The 17236-nt window shown below is 45.1% G+C and overlaps 1 protein-coding gene across 4 annotated transcripts in view; it reads left to right on the top strand.

Annotated features, from left to right (window-relative positions):
• The window catches only part of TASOR (transcription activation suppressor), a 1129919-nt gene that overhangs the window by 350816 nt on the left and 761867 nt on the right, over nucleotides 1–17236 (top strand). For all 4 annotated transcript variants that reach the window (XM_085624658.1, XM_085624660.1, XM_085624657.1 and 1 more), the window contains exon 8: nucleotides 8373–8404. In XM_085624658.1, the coding sequence (XP_085480784.1) occupies nucleotides 8373–8404 (32 nt within the window). The remainder of the gene's footprint in view (nucleotides 1–8372; nucleotides 8405–17236) is intronic.

Raw genomic sequence — 17236 nt, 5'->3', positions numbered from 1 at the left:
CGGCGTCTTCCAATGCATAGCAATGCAGCGTTTAGCGAGGAGCAACACTAGGAAAGCAAACCTCCTCTCCACTTTCTGAGGTTTATGTCGCCCGTGAATACCCAGCGCACACGCCTCCCATGGTAGTCACGGAATAGTTGACGACTCTTTATGGTGATAGTGCTCATGGGCATCGACTCCATCTCTTTTTTTTCCACCATCGGGTTCGGATGTAAACGACTGTGCTCCGGTTCGGTGTCGTATTTGATTCCCCTTCGACACGCACTCCTTCACCGGCATTGTTTTTCGACGCGTACCCAACAAAAATCTCAATACCTTCGATTCTGGTCGTCGACGCAGGCCGTTGGGCCTATCCGCACCATCAGGCCCTACAGCTAATGGAAAGAATTCCATTAAAAAAATGCATCCTGTGTGGTGCCAAATTCACACACACTGATCTCCACAAGGTCTGTAACCTTTGCGTCTCTCCAGAACACGAGGATAAAGATTGCCCGGCCTGCGCTTCATTCCGATCGAAGAAAACCATATGTCATCGCCGGGCTCGACGTCACGTAATGTCTTGATCCACTACCTCCGTGCCAGACAACATCTTCGATGCAGGCCCGATGCTCCCAAGGAACAAGAACCAGACGATGAAGACATCAGCGTCTCCGAGGCCGACGAATCAAAGACCGAAGATCAGATGGTTACTCCAGGTCAACGAACTGTAAGTAAAGACATCGACACCCTTACCTCTTCTCAAAAACATAAAGCTCTGGTAACTCCTTCGCCTTCCAGCTCAGGTCGACACCGTGACAAAACTTCTGATGCCCCGCCCTCGGGCTCGGCTCCGAAGTCCAAAGACGAACCTTCAGGCAAATCGGGATCGAGCCAGCCATGCATCGGTACCGATCTACCATCCCCGGTAACGAAACCCAAACATTCTGGCACCGAAACACCATCAGGATAAACCCTCGGAGCCGAAACCAGACCACGAATCTTTGGAGCCGAAAAAGAGCAAATCTTTGGAACCAAAAAAAGACAATAAATCTCCCGAGCCTGAAAATGATCATAAATCCTCGGAGCCGAAAAAGACCTCTGACTCCACAGCTCCTACAAAACAAAAGGACACCAAGACCCCTCCTAAAGCTTCGGAATCAAAACCCAAACAACCAAAGTCATCGATGCCGAACAAGGCTACTGGATTAAAAGACCTATTTCAACCAGATCCAGTAGATCCTAAGCCAAAAACCTTCACATTGACCCTAAAACTGGTCATATCAAGACAGTTCTATCTAAAAAGAGACCTTTGGACTCCCCAGAAGAACCCAAGGTACCCTTAAAGAAGAGACATGGGAACTTCTCCAGCCAGACCCTTCTCTCCTCCAAATATCCCCACAACACCACTTCTCCAGCACACTCTCCAATGCTTCCATATACACCTACACCACAAGATCATGATGATGATCACCTTGGGGGTGGGGATAAACCCACAAGAGGATTATGATGATGACACTACTCTTCCACTGCCTGATCCTTGGGAGGATTATGATAATCCACCAGATGTCCCAGATCTCCCCGATCCAGACTCCTACCCATCTAGGCCATTTCTCCCCCCCCCCCCCCCCCCTCCCCCCCCCCGGACGACAACATAGGTTTTGCACAGCTCGTAAATAGAGCTGCACAATATCATGAGGTAGAATTACACTCAGACCCACAGGAGGAAGATTTTTTGTTAGAGACTTTCACACAGTCACAAAAATCAACAAGCATTCTACCTATGTTAAAAGGTATCGTCAAACATGCACCTGACGTTTTTAAAGAGCACGTCAGGGCTAGATTTCTCAACCCCAGGATCGAGAAAATATAAGCCAGCTCCCAACGATCCAGCTTATATTAAAACACAGCTCCCTCTAGATTCCTTGGTTGTGTCAAATGCACGTAAACAAGCAAATTCCCAAACATCAGGGGATGCCCCACCTCCAGATAAGGAGTCTATATTACTAGACGCATCTGGCAAACGCATTGCCTCACAAGCAGCGAATCACTGGCGCATTGCCAATACCCAAGCTGTACTGGCCAGGTATGATAGGGCTCACTACGATGAGCTTGAAAAGCTCATACAACATCTTCCAGATCAGTATAAGGCTAATGACATCACACAAGAGGGAAAATTAAATACAAACACTTCTATAAATTGTTCTCTTGATGCAGCCGACACAGCGTCTCGTGCAGTTTTACTACGCAAACCTGCATTGCTACGCATATCTGGGTTTAAACAGGATGTGCAGTCCTCAATTCTTAATCAGCCCTTTGATCAAGAACACTTATTTGGACCTACTGTAGACACATCTTTGGAAACCATGTAGAAGGACTCAGAAACTGCTAAGTCCATGGGAGCCCTACAGGCAACAATCACTAGAGGTTCTTTTTGTCGCTCCTTTTACAGGGGTGCCTCTATAACTATTGGGACGGACAACACCTCATCCTCCTACAAAAACACTACTCAAACCCCCCTAACAGAGGTTATTTCAGAGGAGGTTATAGAGGCAACAACAATAAGGGTGGAGGCCGCGGTAATAACACCCGCAACTCTCCTACTACAAAACAGTGACTTCCCTCCACTTCTCCCCCCGACCATTCCACTCTAGTCGGGGGAAGACTATCACAGTTCCTACCTGTCTGGAATTCCATCACCACAGACAAGTGGGTAAGACCAATTATCCAGTATGGTCACTGCCTGGAACTCACTTTAACTCCTCCATTTATAACCCCAAACAACGTCCAATGTTCACAGAACATCTGACACTGTTAAAACAAGAGGTTCTCTCCTTATTATAAAAACACGCAATAGAACCGGTTCCCTTACCGAATCGTGAAGACGTGAGTCCCTTGCTGACTTTGCCACTGGATTCAAGCAAGCCTGGCTGAAGACGGATGAAATGCCAGAAACCGGTCCTAGGAAGCTTGTTTCCGGTCCAGGGAAGACATGGCTTGGCAGTTCGGGCTGGACTGTTCCCATGTGGCACAGGGTCAGACTGATTTGCATATGACCATGTCTGAACTGGGGTGGCAGAGTGGGCTAAAGAACGGTGATGGATTAAACCCAGATCAGTTGACTGGGGGTGAGTGCTTGCAATGTTCAACACTCCGTCCATAATTTCCTTTGGTTTTTGCTCTGTTCGCCATAAGTTGGCAGGACATGCTCAGACGTGAGTCCCTTGCTCACTTTGCCACTGGATTCAAGCAAGCCTGGCTGAAGACGGATGAAATGCCAGAAACCGGTCCTAGGAAGCTTGTTTCCGGTCCAGGGAAGACATGGCTTGGCAGTTCGGGCTGGACTGTTCCCATGAGGCACAGGGTCAGACTGATTTGCATATGACCATGTCTGAACTGGGGTGGCAGAGTGGGCTAAAGAACGGTGATGGATTAAACCCAGATCAGTTGACTGGGGGTGAGTGCTTGCAATGTTCAACACTCCGTCCATCATTTCCTTTGGTTTTTGCTCTGTTCGCCATAAGTTGGCAGGGCATGCTCAGACGTGAGTCCCTTGCTCACTTTGCCACTGGATTCAAGCAAGCCTGGCTGAAGACGGATGAAATGCCAGAAACCGGTCCTAGGAAGCTTGTTTCCGGTCCAGGGAAGACATGGCTTGGCAGTTCGGGCTGGACTGTTCCCATGAGGCACAGGGTCAGACTGATTTGCATATGACCATGTCTGAACTGGGGTGGCAGAGTGGGCTAAAGAACGGTGATGGATTAAACCCAGATCAGTTGACTGGGGGTGAGTGCTTGCAATGTTCAACACTCCGTCCATCATTTCCTTTGGTTTTTACCTTAATCTCCCGCCAGACTGCATGAGCATCATTAAAGAGGCTAGACGTCCTACTACTAGAGCATGCTATGCAGCAAAGTGGAAGCGATTTGTCATTTATTGTACAAATAACAAAATCGATCCGCTAGATGCTTCCATCCAAAATATTGTTATCTTTTGCATCCACAACAATGTAACCTAGCATATAAATCTATACGGCTACATCTTGCTGCAGTTGCTGCTTACCTTCAAAACCAGACATTTGTCTTTGTTTTGAGTACCCGCTATCAAAGCGTGTATAGAAGGACTTAAAAGAATAATTCCAACTAAAGTTCCACCTTCTCCTCTATGGAATCTCAATATAGTCCTCACCAGACTCATGGGTCCCCCATTTGAACCTCTGCACAAATGCGAGTTACAGTTCCTTACTTTGAAAGTAGCCTTCCTGGTAGCTATCACATCACTGAGGAGAGTTAGTGAACTCCAGGCATTAACCATACAAGAACCATTTTTACAAATACACCACAGTAAAGTGGTTCTTAGGCCTAATCCAAAATTTCTACCTAAAGTGGCATCTACCTTTCACCTTAATCAGTCGGTTGAACTTACAGTAGTTTCCCCCTCAACCAGACTCAGTGGCAAAATGCGCTATCCACACGCTAGGCGTTAAAAGAACGATACTCTACTATATCGAAAGAACTAAAAAAAAATTGAAAAACAAAGCAACTTTTTGTAGCTTCTCCCCACCTCCCCATTCCCCCTAGAGCTCATTCCACACGCAAACTAGGGGCTTCTATGGCATTCTTAGGGAACATTCCCCTAGATGACAGCTGCAAAGCAGCAACTTGGTCTACACCGCATACTTTCACTAAACATTATTGTGTAGCTGTGCAAGCAAAGAAACAAGCTACTGGGGGCCAGGCTGTCGTAAGAACACTTTTTCAAACTACTGCAACGGATACAGGTTGCCACCGCTTGGGAGGAAAACTGCTTTATAGTCTATGCTAAAGTATACAAACTACAGCTCATATTCCTCGAACGGAAAATGCTACTTACCAGTATGCATCTGTTCTTGGCATGTAGAGCTGTAGAGTTGTATACCCCACCCACCTCCCCGGGTACCTTTATCTGTTCCAGTATTATCTTATTTAGATACATCACATGGACATCCTTTTCTATTCTCTTGCTAACTCCATCATCACCCTTTATGGCGAAAAACAATCTGAAGATGGAGTCGATGCCCATGCGCACTATCACCATAAGGAGGCCTATCCCGAGACTGCAAAGACTTCTTCGACAAAAACAAAGTGCAAACATCCAAGCCCAACACCAGATGACAATCTATGCTAAAGCATACAACTCTACAGCTCTACATGCCAAAAACAGACTGGTAAGTAGCATTTTACTTCCTCCCATAGGATTGCATTGACTGCTTTTCTTTGAAAATCATTTTAAGTGTGGAGATGGTTTGTATGAAAACTTGAAAAACTGCAAATGTACAAAAACGTACCTTTTGTCTGTGAAATGTCCCAGTGCGGTATCTAGACAAATCACACTGGTTAGCAAAAGTAACTTAAAAAGTAATCAAGGAAGCAATGTGTACAATATTCTACAAAGTAACTGAAAAGTAACCTTGACTGTTGACTTACCTGTAAATCAATATATCAAACAGGGCAAGGCACCAAAAAGGGGTATAAACTTATAGCACAGGACCAAAAAACTATTTAGAGAGAAAAACAATTTTTCTTCTACTACTGGTATTCTTATCCAGAAATTATTTTGGTCCAGCCCCCCAATTTATCAAACTTCAAACACCAAACAGCCCTTCAATACCCATCACCTTCACAGAGACAAATCAAAAGTATTTAGACAAAAAAGAAGGTGAAGCATGAGTGGGCCCCTCACGTACGCACCACCAGGGAGGCTGCCAGCCGGTTCTCGCTAGTATGCCCACGTTTTCTCATCATCGGGTGCCCACTCATGGGAGAAAGAAATTAGAGTCCAGTGAAGAGAAAGAAGGGAGCAGGTCGCAAAAGAAAGCTGTGTTCCTGCTCCCCAACAGAAAAAGAGAAGACAAAACCCGTGAATTGCAAGGAACGACTGTTCAAAGCAATCTTTAAAATTGAGTTGTAGACTCACGTCACAGTCACCCTCTTTATTCAAGACAGTGAGCCCACTCAAAAGTAAAAACACAAAATGTTGTTACCCATTTCAAAGAAGGCCAACATGTTTCATTGCCACTTAACTTTGTTCTGGCAAATTCATCAGGGCAAGGGTTTTCAAAAGGTTTCAATCACCTCACTGGAATTGTAATTCTGGGATTGCAGAAGGGCATGTAGAGGCGGAGGGCATTCGTACCTGCCTCCACTATGCCATAGGGGGTTGTAATAATTACTGACCCCCAAGTGAATGGCAACACTATTATTTGCTCATACACCGCCGCAATCGTAGGCTGACAGCGCCGTGTCTCGTCCCTGCTTCCCTGAAGCAGGGACGAGACACGGCGCTGTCAGCCTACGATTGCGGCGGTGTATGAGCAAATAATAGTGTTGCCATTCACTTGGGGGTCAGTAATTATTACAACCCCCTATGGCATAGTGGAGGCAGGTACGAATGCCCTCCGCCTCTACATGCCCTTCTGCAATCCCAGAATTACAATTCCAGTGAGGTGATTGAAACCTTTTGAAAACCCTTGCCCTGATGAATTTGCCAGAACAAAGTTAAGTGGCAATGAAACATGTTGGCCTTCTTTGAAATGGGTAACAACATTTTGTGTTTTTACTTTTGAGTGGGCTCACTGTCTTGAATAAAGAGGGTGACTGTGACGTGAGTCTACAACTCAATTTTAAAGATTGCTTTGAACAGTCGTTCCTTGCAATTCACGGGTTTTGTCTTCTCTTTTTCTGTTGGGGAGCAGGAACACAGCTTTCTTTTGCGACCTGCTCCCTTCTTTCTCTTCACTGGACTCTAATTTCTTTCTCCCATGAGTGGGCACCCGATGATGAGAAAACGTGGGCATACTAGCGAGAACCGGCTGGCAGCCTCCCTGGTGGTGCGTACGTGAGGGGCCCACTCATGCTTCACCTTCTTTTTTGTCTAAATACTTTTGATTTGTCTCTGTGAAGGTGATGGGTATTGAAGGGCTGTTTGGTGTTTGAAGTTTGATAAATTGGGGGGCTGGACCAAAATAATTTCTGGATAAGAATACCAGTAGTAGAAGAAAAATTGTTTTTCTCTCTAAATAGTTTTTTGGTCCTGTGCTATAAGTTTATACCCCTTTTTGGTGCCTTGCCCTGTTTGATATATTGACTTTGAGTGGAGGGCGGCTTGGCACTTACCCTCTGTAGCTCCTATTTGTGATGAGGTGTGTTACCTGTAAATCAACCAAATGCATTTGAACCTGCATTCAACTGTAATTCACTGCTTAAATCTTGCAAAGTATGATTTCCTTTACCTGTACCAAGCCTGGCTTGGTTCTAGAAATAAAATAACAAAATAATATTTTTATACAAACAAATTAGTCCAAGTTCAGTCTTGGAGTATGAGACATTTCTTGCCTGAGTTTGTACAATTAATCCTACCCTCTGATAAAGTCTTACTGCTTGCCCACACTACCACAAATGGAGAGAATAAGGTATTATCTACTTTACCTTTGCATACCTTTGGGGTTCCACTGGACTCTGTGCACACTATACCTTACGTTGGTATAGTATATACAGAGCAAGCTTCCTATCCGGTTCACCTGCTAAATATTTGGTTGTTTTGCCAATTGTTTTAGTTGTTTTGTAGAGGTGGAGGGGGGCTTTGGGGGGGGGGGGCGGATGAGAATGATGTTCTATTTTGTTTGACGTTTTGTTACGATGCAGAAGGAAATGTTTCTTGTAAATCCTTGTTCTGCATTGTAGAAGTTTTCATGACAAAACAACTTGCACATTTCCTGGGTCCTATCTTGCTTGAACAGCAAATACATACTCAATTAGTATTTGAGCTCTGTATAGGGTTCTCAAAAGGAACTAAGCCTGTGACATAACTCCCAAATAAAAGCTAGCCTAATAGTGTTGTTGAGTTAGTGCCTGTATATTCAAATGGCTAGTTTTTCACCTTGTATGACTGCTTTTTCTAAGTTTTGAATTAAAGAGTTCCGGGATCCCCACATGCAGGTGAGAACATTCTACAGTAATGACTTCAGACAATATTCCTATGATGCTGATCTAGCATTACAAGTGAGTAACGTTTTCTAGGAAGAGAATATGAAGAGAGAACAAGCTAGAAAACGTGCTTTCAAGCCTGTTGAATGGAGGAGTAGCTTGTGAGTGGTGGATTTGTCTATAATGATTTAGTTGTAGATCCATAACGTTTCTGGACCATTGGTATTGGGCTTTATGTTGGTTAAAATGGTGATAAGGTAGAACTGTTTTATTTGATATCTTTAAAAAGAGGTTTTGAGACCTCAGCTTGGTTTGACTGTCTTAGGAAATTATACCTTCCGGTTGTCAGGATAGGTATTATTTGGAGCTGTAATAAAACATTATCTCTGTAGTATGAATTTTAACAAAAGTACTTTTATTTCTACTTTTCAGATCAAACAGCTTTAACTTGGAAAGAAACCTGGGTAAGCAATGTCCACATTAGTCTGTTCATTTTAAATTGTTCAAGATTTTTAAAGTGTTATTTAAATTTTTATGACCTTATTCTCAGGACCCTTTAAACCCTGTCAAAGGAGGTACTAATGTCACTCAGTTTAAAGTTATTCTGCTAATTGACTGTATTACATGACTCCCTAATTGACCATCTCTCATGAATCTTCTTACACAATGAAATAGTTTTTTTAATGTAATGTGTATACATTCAGTGTCCACAGTCTTTTTAATTACGATGTACATTTATAGTTGTGGTGCTTTTACCATGCCATATTCGGTTTTAAGTGTTATGATTTATTTTCTTTAAAAACAAACATTGAGCAACTGGGATCCACAGAAAGGTTTCGTCGGTGCAGCTTTGAGTATAGTAAGTGACTGCAAGGTAACTTGAAGATGCTGATGAAATTATTTAACTAAATAGATAATGCTACGCCCTGCAGAGTTCTACATTCAGCTCCACAGTACTAGTAAAATCCTCTTCATGCATCATTCGTGTCCAGAGAGGATAGGCTGAACATTGTAATCCATCTCGGAGTGTTCAAGGAAGCACTATAACCTATGGGAGCAAAATACCATATAGTGGCTTCTTATACCAACAACTGAGGAGTGCTTGATTTAAATGGAATAATCAGTACTGATCTGTATGATCACTCCCTTAATAATCAAAGCCCCCTACATGGGCTGAAGCTGCATGGAAATCATTGTCACTCCAACCCTTTTAGCTGGGATATCCCACGAATGCACCAGAGACTTCAGAGCCCCTTTTAGCCCCTCCCTTTACTGGCTCAACTGAAAGCTGATTGCTGCAATGTACTAAAACTGATTCCCACTGGAGGTTTTGGCACATTGTCACTGGTGAAGGAGGTTGTGAAATATCTCAACTCAGTCCTGCAATCTAAAACAGAAGCAGAAATACTTTGTTTCTCTTTGGTGCCACATCAGCTTGATATCCAAATGGCTTCCAGCTTTGTGACATTTCTACACCACATGCTCTTTAGACTCTAGACAGATAATACTTTAACAAATCTGGCCTGAGAGGAAAATGTGAGACCTAGAAGGAGGGCATGCCAAGCGGTACTGGCTTCTGAAATAGAGATTATTATTCTGCTTGTGATTAAACTGACTCAATGGGATCGAGTGTTTTAGTTATGGTACCAGCGTATGGAAGCGGGGTTCTGTAAGAATCACTCTAAGAAGAACACAGTTGAAAATGTGTGCATAATTCCTGAGCCATACAGAAGCTCTGCAATATAGTACAATACAAATGCAGTGTTTAGCACAGGGAGGAACCCTTTTGTCACCCTCTCCAGGACTGACAAGTAGTTTTTCTCCCTTTCCGAGACATTGGGCAGACAGAGTAATATCAAGAGTGATGAACCATATACTAGCACAGAGTTGGTTCCCCTATCCATTAAACCTAGTGAGTTGACCCTGGATTGGAATCCAACTGTGAATTGCTTTGCTCATGTTGGAGAGCATGAAACCCTTTGATCATGTAAAGGTCAGGACTCCAAAACGGATAAGGAAACTGAATTCGAAGATCACGTTGAGGTCATTATTCACCTCGGTCCATATGCTTATTCATCGTTATCGGAGAGAAACAAGAGACCAGTTTCTCTGATTCTTAACTGCAGCATTTTTTCACACACTTAACCGACACTCGTCAGAAATTAAGTCTGGTTTTAGAAATGGAAGAAAGGCATGGAAGTTCAGGCAGCACCTTACTAGTTGTAGCCTATACAGAGAAGGTGAGCAGCCAGTTGAATGGGTTAAACTTAAAGTTGGAGATTTTCCACAAAAAGGCTTTTACATTTGTACAAATTAGGATTTGGGAACACGTTACTAATTGCAATTTGTACTTGCGATTCTTTATTTGGAAGGGGTGTGTTAAGGGTGTCACTTCCAAGTACAGAATCGCAGTGCTATCTATGTATGAATGTTTTGCAAGTGAGTTACGGTCTTAAAACATACATTTTTTTTTATTGACACCTAATAGCAGTTTTAATTTTCCACAAATGGGATGGGGGGGGTCCCCAAGATACCCCTTCGTGAATGTTGAAACAAATACTTTCCTAAAAGCAGGCGGAGCCACGGAAAACTGCCTACTCTAAAAAAGAAAAATTAGTTGAATTTAAATTTTCTTTTTTTTAAACGCATCCTGTTTTCCTTTGAAGAAAACAGGCTGCATTTAAAAATAAAAATAATTACACAAATTGCTGACACAGTGGTTTGTTGAACTCAGCAGGGCATCAACCCTGTGATGGCCCTGATTCCATATGGGTCGCAAATTGCGACCTACCTCATTAGTATTCATGTCCATTGACTAACCCATTAGGAATCGCAATTTTGGAAATCTTTTTTTTGTATATTAGGAATGCAAATTTGCCTAGCTGTAGTACAGGTACTTTTCAGTTCTCTTAAGGACACGGAAGCGAGGATTATGCCTTCGTCCTTCGCTTTATTACATCAGCAGCCATTTTGAAACACAACAAAGCTACTTTGCCCATGAACTGCAGGGCAATAGGCAAAAGTTCAGAGCATAAGTCCTTCTTCTCTGTCCGCAGTCATGTCCCAACTTGGTCCTACTACTCTCTTCACTTTCTTCGCGAAAACAGCTCCAGAACAAACTTCATGCATCCTGGTCGGACCCATCATTCCCTGCAAAAACAGGCATTGTCAGAAAACCACGTCTAAACTGAGTGTATCAAAGAAAATTCATCAAAAAGAACATTAGCACGCAATGCATGACTATAGGTACTCTTCAACAATGAAACCTAATTCTCCTTTAACTGTGAAATCGAGTTGTTTACACCAAAACAGGGAGGGTCCGCGTCCTTAGTGGTAGCCGGGCGGGATAATCCTCACCTCTGTGTCCTTGATAGAATTGAAACTTACCTGTACTACAGCTAGGCAAATTTTCATACTATGTCCGGACCGGAGGCTCAGATTATGCCAGTTTAAAGCTTGTCTACTACCAATTGCACTGCTTCCAGCACTGACTTTGAGTAAAACCTCTTAAAGGTGGAGTCCGAGGACTAATTGGCAGCACGCATCAGGTCTTCCAAACGTGCTCTGAGAGAAAACGCTTTCGAGGCCATCGCCCCTCTAGCTGAGTGAGCACCAAACCAAACCCCTTTCTATCAATCCCCGCCTCCTGCCTTACCAAGTACACCCATCTGGCTATAGTAGGAGAAGAAACCGCCCTGAACAGTTTCCGTAATGCAATGAGCAGTTTGTCTCTCGCCCGGAGGGCAGACTTCCTCAGTCAATTCCTTGTACGCTCAGAGCCACTGTACCACGCACAGCTTAGGGGACTCTGGGAAGGCTGTGTATGAGATAATTCTGGTATTGCACTCGGTCCTTCTGCTGACTGTAAATAAAACCCCATCTGGGGAGAACACTCTGGCCGAGATGTCCAGGGCCCTCGCGTCTGACACACTCCTGCAAGAAACCAGGCACAATTGCATCTCCAATTTAGCCGAAATCTCGTTGCAAGAGAATAATCGATTTGGCTACCAGGATAGGAAAAGGTTCAACACTAGATTCACATCCCACAATGCAGAGTAACATGGCTCCTGTGGAAGGGATAGCCTAATCCCCTAAGAAGCCTGCATACAAACTGGTGCTCCCCCACCGAAATGTATTGACAAAGCGGTATGCCAAGCCTTCTTGTGGGCCTTTGAGGATGTTGACTATATCCACGCCACAGGATTGACAATCCGTCACACACACCAACTGCGCATCTGTTCCAGGCAGATCGGTACCTCTTGGTCGTGCTGTCTGCCCATGCTCTGGATAGGAATGACTGAGTGTCCTCAAAGGCCTGGGAGCGCCCAATGTTGCCTGAGATCTGCCAAATCATCATCCGTAACGTCCCTTCCACCACCAAACGATGAGGATTGAGATCTGGACTCAGCAGGATGTGAGGAAAATGGGGGAGTTGGATTGGAGAATTCCAAGCAAGTTCCAGAAGAACTGCAAACCACACTTAAGATCTTTAACGAGGGGTACTCAACACAATCTCCGCCTGCTGGCAGGGTATTTGGGTGGAGAACCGCATGATCATCGAGAAAGGAGGGAATGAATAGCTCCCGTGCCAGTCCTGGAGGAACACATCCATCACCTCTGCTGGAGGATCTTGCCTCCAACTGAAAAATCTTGACAACTGATGATCCACACGTGACACAAACAGATCAACTAAAAATGGACCCCACCTCTCTGACAGCTGGGAGAACACCCGCGGGTCCAGTTTCCAAATATGGAGTCTTAAGAGGTGGCGAGGGTGCCAGTCTGCCACAACGTTCAACCGACCAGGGAGATACTCCACTGTGACTGACACTTGGTTTGCTAGGCAAACGTTCCAAAAATGTTTGAGTAGGTTCGCCAGAGCACAGGATCTGGTACCGCCCAGATGGTTGATGGACCGGTTGGTGAAAATATTGTCCATTATGAGATAGCACGCAACATTGCACACTGTCTTTGGTCCAGCACTGCACCGCAAATGACCCCGCCAGAAGCTCCAGGCAATTGATGTGCAAGGATTGTTCATGTGTGGACCAAGCACCACCTCTGGAAAAATCCCCACATCTGATGTGCTTTGAAACGCTTCATCGCAGGATACTGCAAGGGGTCAGGAAAGATGGCCTGAATTGATGAGGAGAGGAGGCCTACCAGGCAGGCAAGCTAGTGCAGAGAAGTTTGGGGCTTGGCCAAGGTCTGGCGCAGCTCGTGCCTTATCTTCACCATCTTCCAGTCCGGAAGGCTCAGGGTAGAGGTGACAGATTCTGTTGTGAACCCCGAAAAGGTTGCACATTGAACCAGGGTCAGAAGGGATTTATTTTCGTTATTATAACAAACTCCAACCTCAGCAAAAAGTTCACTGCTGTCCGCAAGGGACACTGGGCCAGGAAGAGCATGTCGTCCAGGTAGACTATCATCCGTATGACTTGCGCCCTTAGGAATTCCACCGCCGGCCTGAGGACCTATGTGAAACACCACGGCGCCGAGGATAGCACGAAAGGCAGAGTGATGACCTCCAAGAGCTGGCTATTTACAGAGGAACACAAGGTCCCTTCCATAAATATTTTTTGCAATTCATATAGAAAAAATTATTTCTATTGCAACCTGAAGTAGGATCATATATTCAATTACTTTTATAGTTACTCAAAAAACACACAAAGCCATTGCGACTTTTAGAAGGAATACAGGAAAAAGCAAAACCTAGACATTTGCAGTGTGGTTATAAAAATACTGAATTAGCATCACATTAGTTTTAGTACCCATGCTATTCATATATTCAATAAATCACGTTTGGAATAGTCATGGTTCTGTTTGGTCGATGACGTTTCAATCCCTCATTTGGATTTGGGGACCATTATCAGGACTTAAAATATATGCCTGAGAGAAGAATGCCCATCTCAAACGAAGGAAGAAAAATAGTGGGTAAAGAAAATAGAAATTCAAAGAGAAGAGGGATGGGAAGAAAAAAACGAGATTAAGAATTTGGGTCCCAAAATAGATAATGCCGCGTGGTCGCCTCGCAAACCATGCATGTGCGTGAAAGAAGACGTGCAGCCACTCACTATGAAGGTTAGATTGTAAACATTATGCTTATGAGTACTACTCAAATGAAATACTGTGCATCGCGCTGCTATTAAGAAGAATGAGGAACTAACCTATAATGATTGGGTCAGATGGGGCAATTACTAGTGAAGGGAATGGCAAGTCCTCCTCGGGTTATTCATCCCACAATATGTAATGATCACTAACCAAAAAGGAACGGCCTCTAAAGATACCAGAAACTGGGTAAAGCACAACTATTCTTTTCAGCTCTCAAGCCATGCACGTGCGTAAATGAAAGCGTGCAACCACTCGCTATGGAGGTAAGATAGTTATCATTAGACCAGTGAGTGGTACTCAAAGGAAATTCTGTCTGTGATCAGGTTGCGCTGCTATTTAAGAGAATAAAGAACTGACCTGTTTGAATTGGGTCAGATGAGGCAATTGCTACTATAGGGCTTGGCAAGTAGGCCTCATGGGTTAACTAACCCGCAATCTGTAATAATAATTGACCCTAATTGAAATAAGTGGTATGGGGCTCTAAGGATATCAGGAATAGGCAAAACTTAACCACTCTTACCAGCTCGGATTTTGCGGAAGCATATCAAGAGCTGGGATGAACCTGTCCGTCACACTTGAACTGCAGGAAACGGCATTGAGGAGAAGATCGGGAAGGTGAGGTACATGTCCTTCAGATCCAGCTGGACCATCCAGTTGCGAGACCTCAATACATCCCGGAGAAGGTGGATAACCTCCATTTTGCTGTGGCAATATACCGCCCTCTCCTTCAACTTGATCACTGTTCTCCGGCCCCAGTCAGCCTTGTTGACCAGGAAAATATTGCTGACCAACGCATTGGGGTGCTCTTCTGAACAGTAAATTGCCCCTTTTTGGGCAGAGACTTCTTTGGCTAACGTCGGCTATCCGTTCAGTGTCTCACTGGGAAAATGAAATGAGACGGGTCACCTGATGAGTACAGCTGTAGAACTCCACCTGGAAGCCCTGCACCGTCTGAAGTACCCAAATGTCGCTTGTGATAGAAGCCCAAAGCTTGGAGTGCCAACTGACCTCCAATGGCAGCACACTCGTCTTTGCTAGAGAAATTGGATTGACCTCTGTAGCCTCTGTGGCCTAGGAACTAGTGTCCTCTGGTAGGGTAGAAAGTATTGAAGCATGCGCTGTCCTGATATTGCCCACGCCTGTAGCCTTGTCCCTAGTCAGGGTTGAAGTAGGATCAGCTGCCTGTTGAGAGGCCCCTTCCACGACCAGCCCCATGGAAAACCCAAGTGGTAAAGACCCTGCGAATGTTGGACTGGACCTTGTTTAGTGAGGTGAACGGCACCACAAATTAAGTTCTTTAACAAAGGGGTCCCCAAAACCCCCCCTGGACCACTGCTCCAGCCTCAGACGAGGCAAGGTCCCCCAACATAGGGTCCACCTTTATTGAAAAGGGAGTGACGCTGCTCTGTAGAGAGCGCACGGTTTGCATTCCCAGGAACACAATAAGGCGCTGCGACCATCAGACAACACTTCCGGGGAGATGAAATAACCTGAGGCCTTAGCCTCCTTGGCCCTGTCTAGGATCTTGGTCAAAGGGCCCACCGCGTTCAGGAGCTTGTCCTGGCAGGAGCGCCAGGACCTGTCGATAACCTTCTTAGGGGCCTTAAACTTGGCCAAGAACATCCCCCCCCCCCTTTGGGTCAATGTCAGGTGTAAGGGCAACCTTGCCATCCAAACTAGGGTGACGGCTCGCAACATACTTGGCCACCTTATTCCCCAGCACCTTGTCCGCTGATCGTGGGTGGACGATGTCATCCGGGTATAAAATGTCTGAATTACCATCCAGGGCAGAAGGGGGGTTGGGGGGGGGGGGTGGGGGGTAGGGAGCCACATTCTAGAGGGACCCAAGTCTTCATCTGTATCCACAAGGGAAACTCCAGTATCTGGGGTGGCGGTGCGTGTGGTGTCGGAGAACTATCTGAGGGCCCTGCCGGCACTGGCTGTGGGGGCACCTGTGCCAAAAATGCCTGCTTCAAGCACGTGAAAGCATCTACATCCACCCCAGAGTTGCACTGTCGTTTGGAAGGGGGGAGGGGGAATCCTTCCCCTTGGTGTGACTGGGAGCCTTGGGAAGGGAGGTCTGGTGTGAATTTAGCCCATTTGCTGCTGTTCCAGTAGTTCCATGGCTTGGTTGACAGCCCTATAAATAGATTCGTCCACTGCCTGGTAGAAGTCATCGTCCCAAGCGATGAAGGACACAGAGTCCTCCTCCTGGAACTGCTCTTGATCTGCTTGCTTTTCTGGGCAATATGTATGAAGTGATGTGTACACAATTTGCACAACAGGCAGGCGCTTAAGTGCTGGGGAGCACTGGTTGGAGCACGCAGAGCGTTAACAAAATTGGAGGGTGCCCAGACTGATATGGGGGAGCCAGAGGCGCACAATTCATAGGCAGAGGCTGGGACACTCTATATAGTGTGGGCTACTTCCACCTGAGAAAAGTGTCCCACGCGGTTCAATTATTTGCAATTATGACCCCTCAGGGTGTCTAAACGCAATATTACAGCCTTCCTTAGGGCGTAAAGTACAAGGGGGGCCGTACAGATCCACAACCGGGTGTCACACAGGTGGCTGGGGGCAAGGCTACAGGGCTGGTTAGCGCACTATTCTGAGTGCCAAACTCACGCTGCCCATAGAGGTGCCACAGTGCCCGCAAGCGGTTAGAGGACCTCAACTGCAGGTAAAAAACGTGCATCAAAGTCATGTAGGGTACACAAATGCTTCCTGTGACCAATGGAATCTGTGGCGAAAACAGATTAAGGCAAGTGGTCCAAGAAAACAGAAGATAACAATCAAGTCAACCCACAACAGAAGAAGAAAGAAAAATGACTTAACTTGCTGCTGAGCAGCAAAGAAAGAGGAGGAGTGACCGAGTAGTAGGACCAAGATGGAACAGAACTGCGGCCAGAGAAGAAGGACTTATGTTCTGAACTTTTGCCTATTTCCCTGCAGTCCATGGGAAAGGTAGTTTTGTTGTGTTTCAAAATGGCTGCTGATGTAATTAAACGAAGGAAGAAGGCATAATGAAAACTTTTCTAGCTATCATAACGGAAAGTTTCAATTCTATTTAGGATTCTGAGGCGAGGATTATGCTATTCTTTCTCTACTTTATTGAATAGCAGCCTTTCAATGTTGAGTAAAACAAACTACTATTCCCATGAAACATCGGGAATAAACAGAACAAA

Source organism: Triturus cristatus, chromosome 9, assembly GCF_964204655.1.
Source record: "Triturus cristatus chromosome 9, aTriCri1.1, whole genome shotgun sequence".
In the NCBI taxonomy this organism is placed as follows: Eukaryota; Metazoa; Chordata; class Amphibia; order Caudata; family Salamandridae; genus Triturus; species Triturus cristatus.
This window is presented reverse-complemented; position numbering and strand designations above follow the sequence as displayed.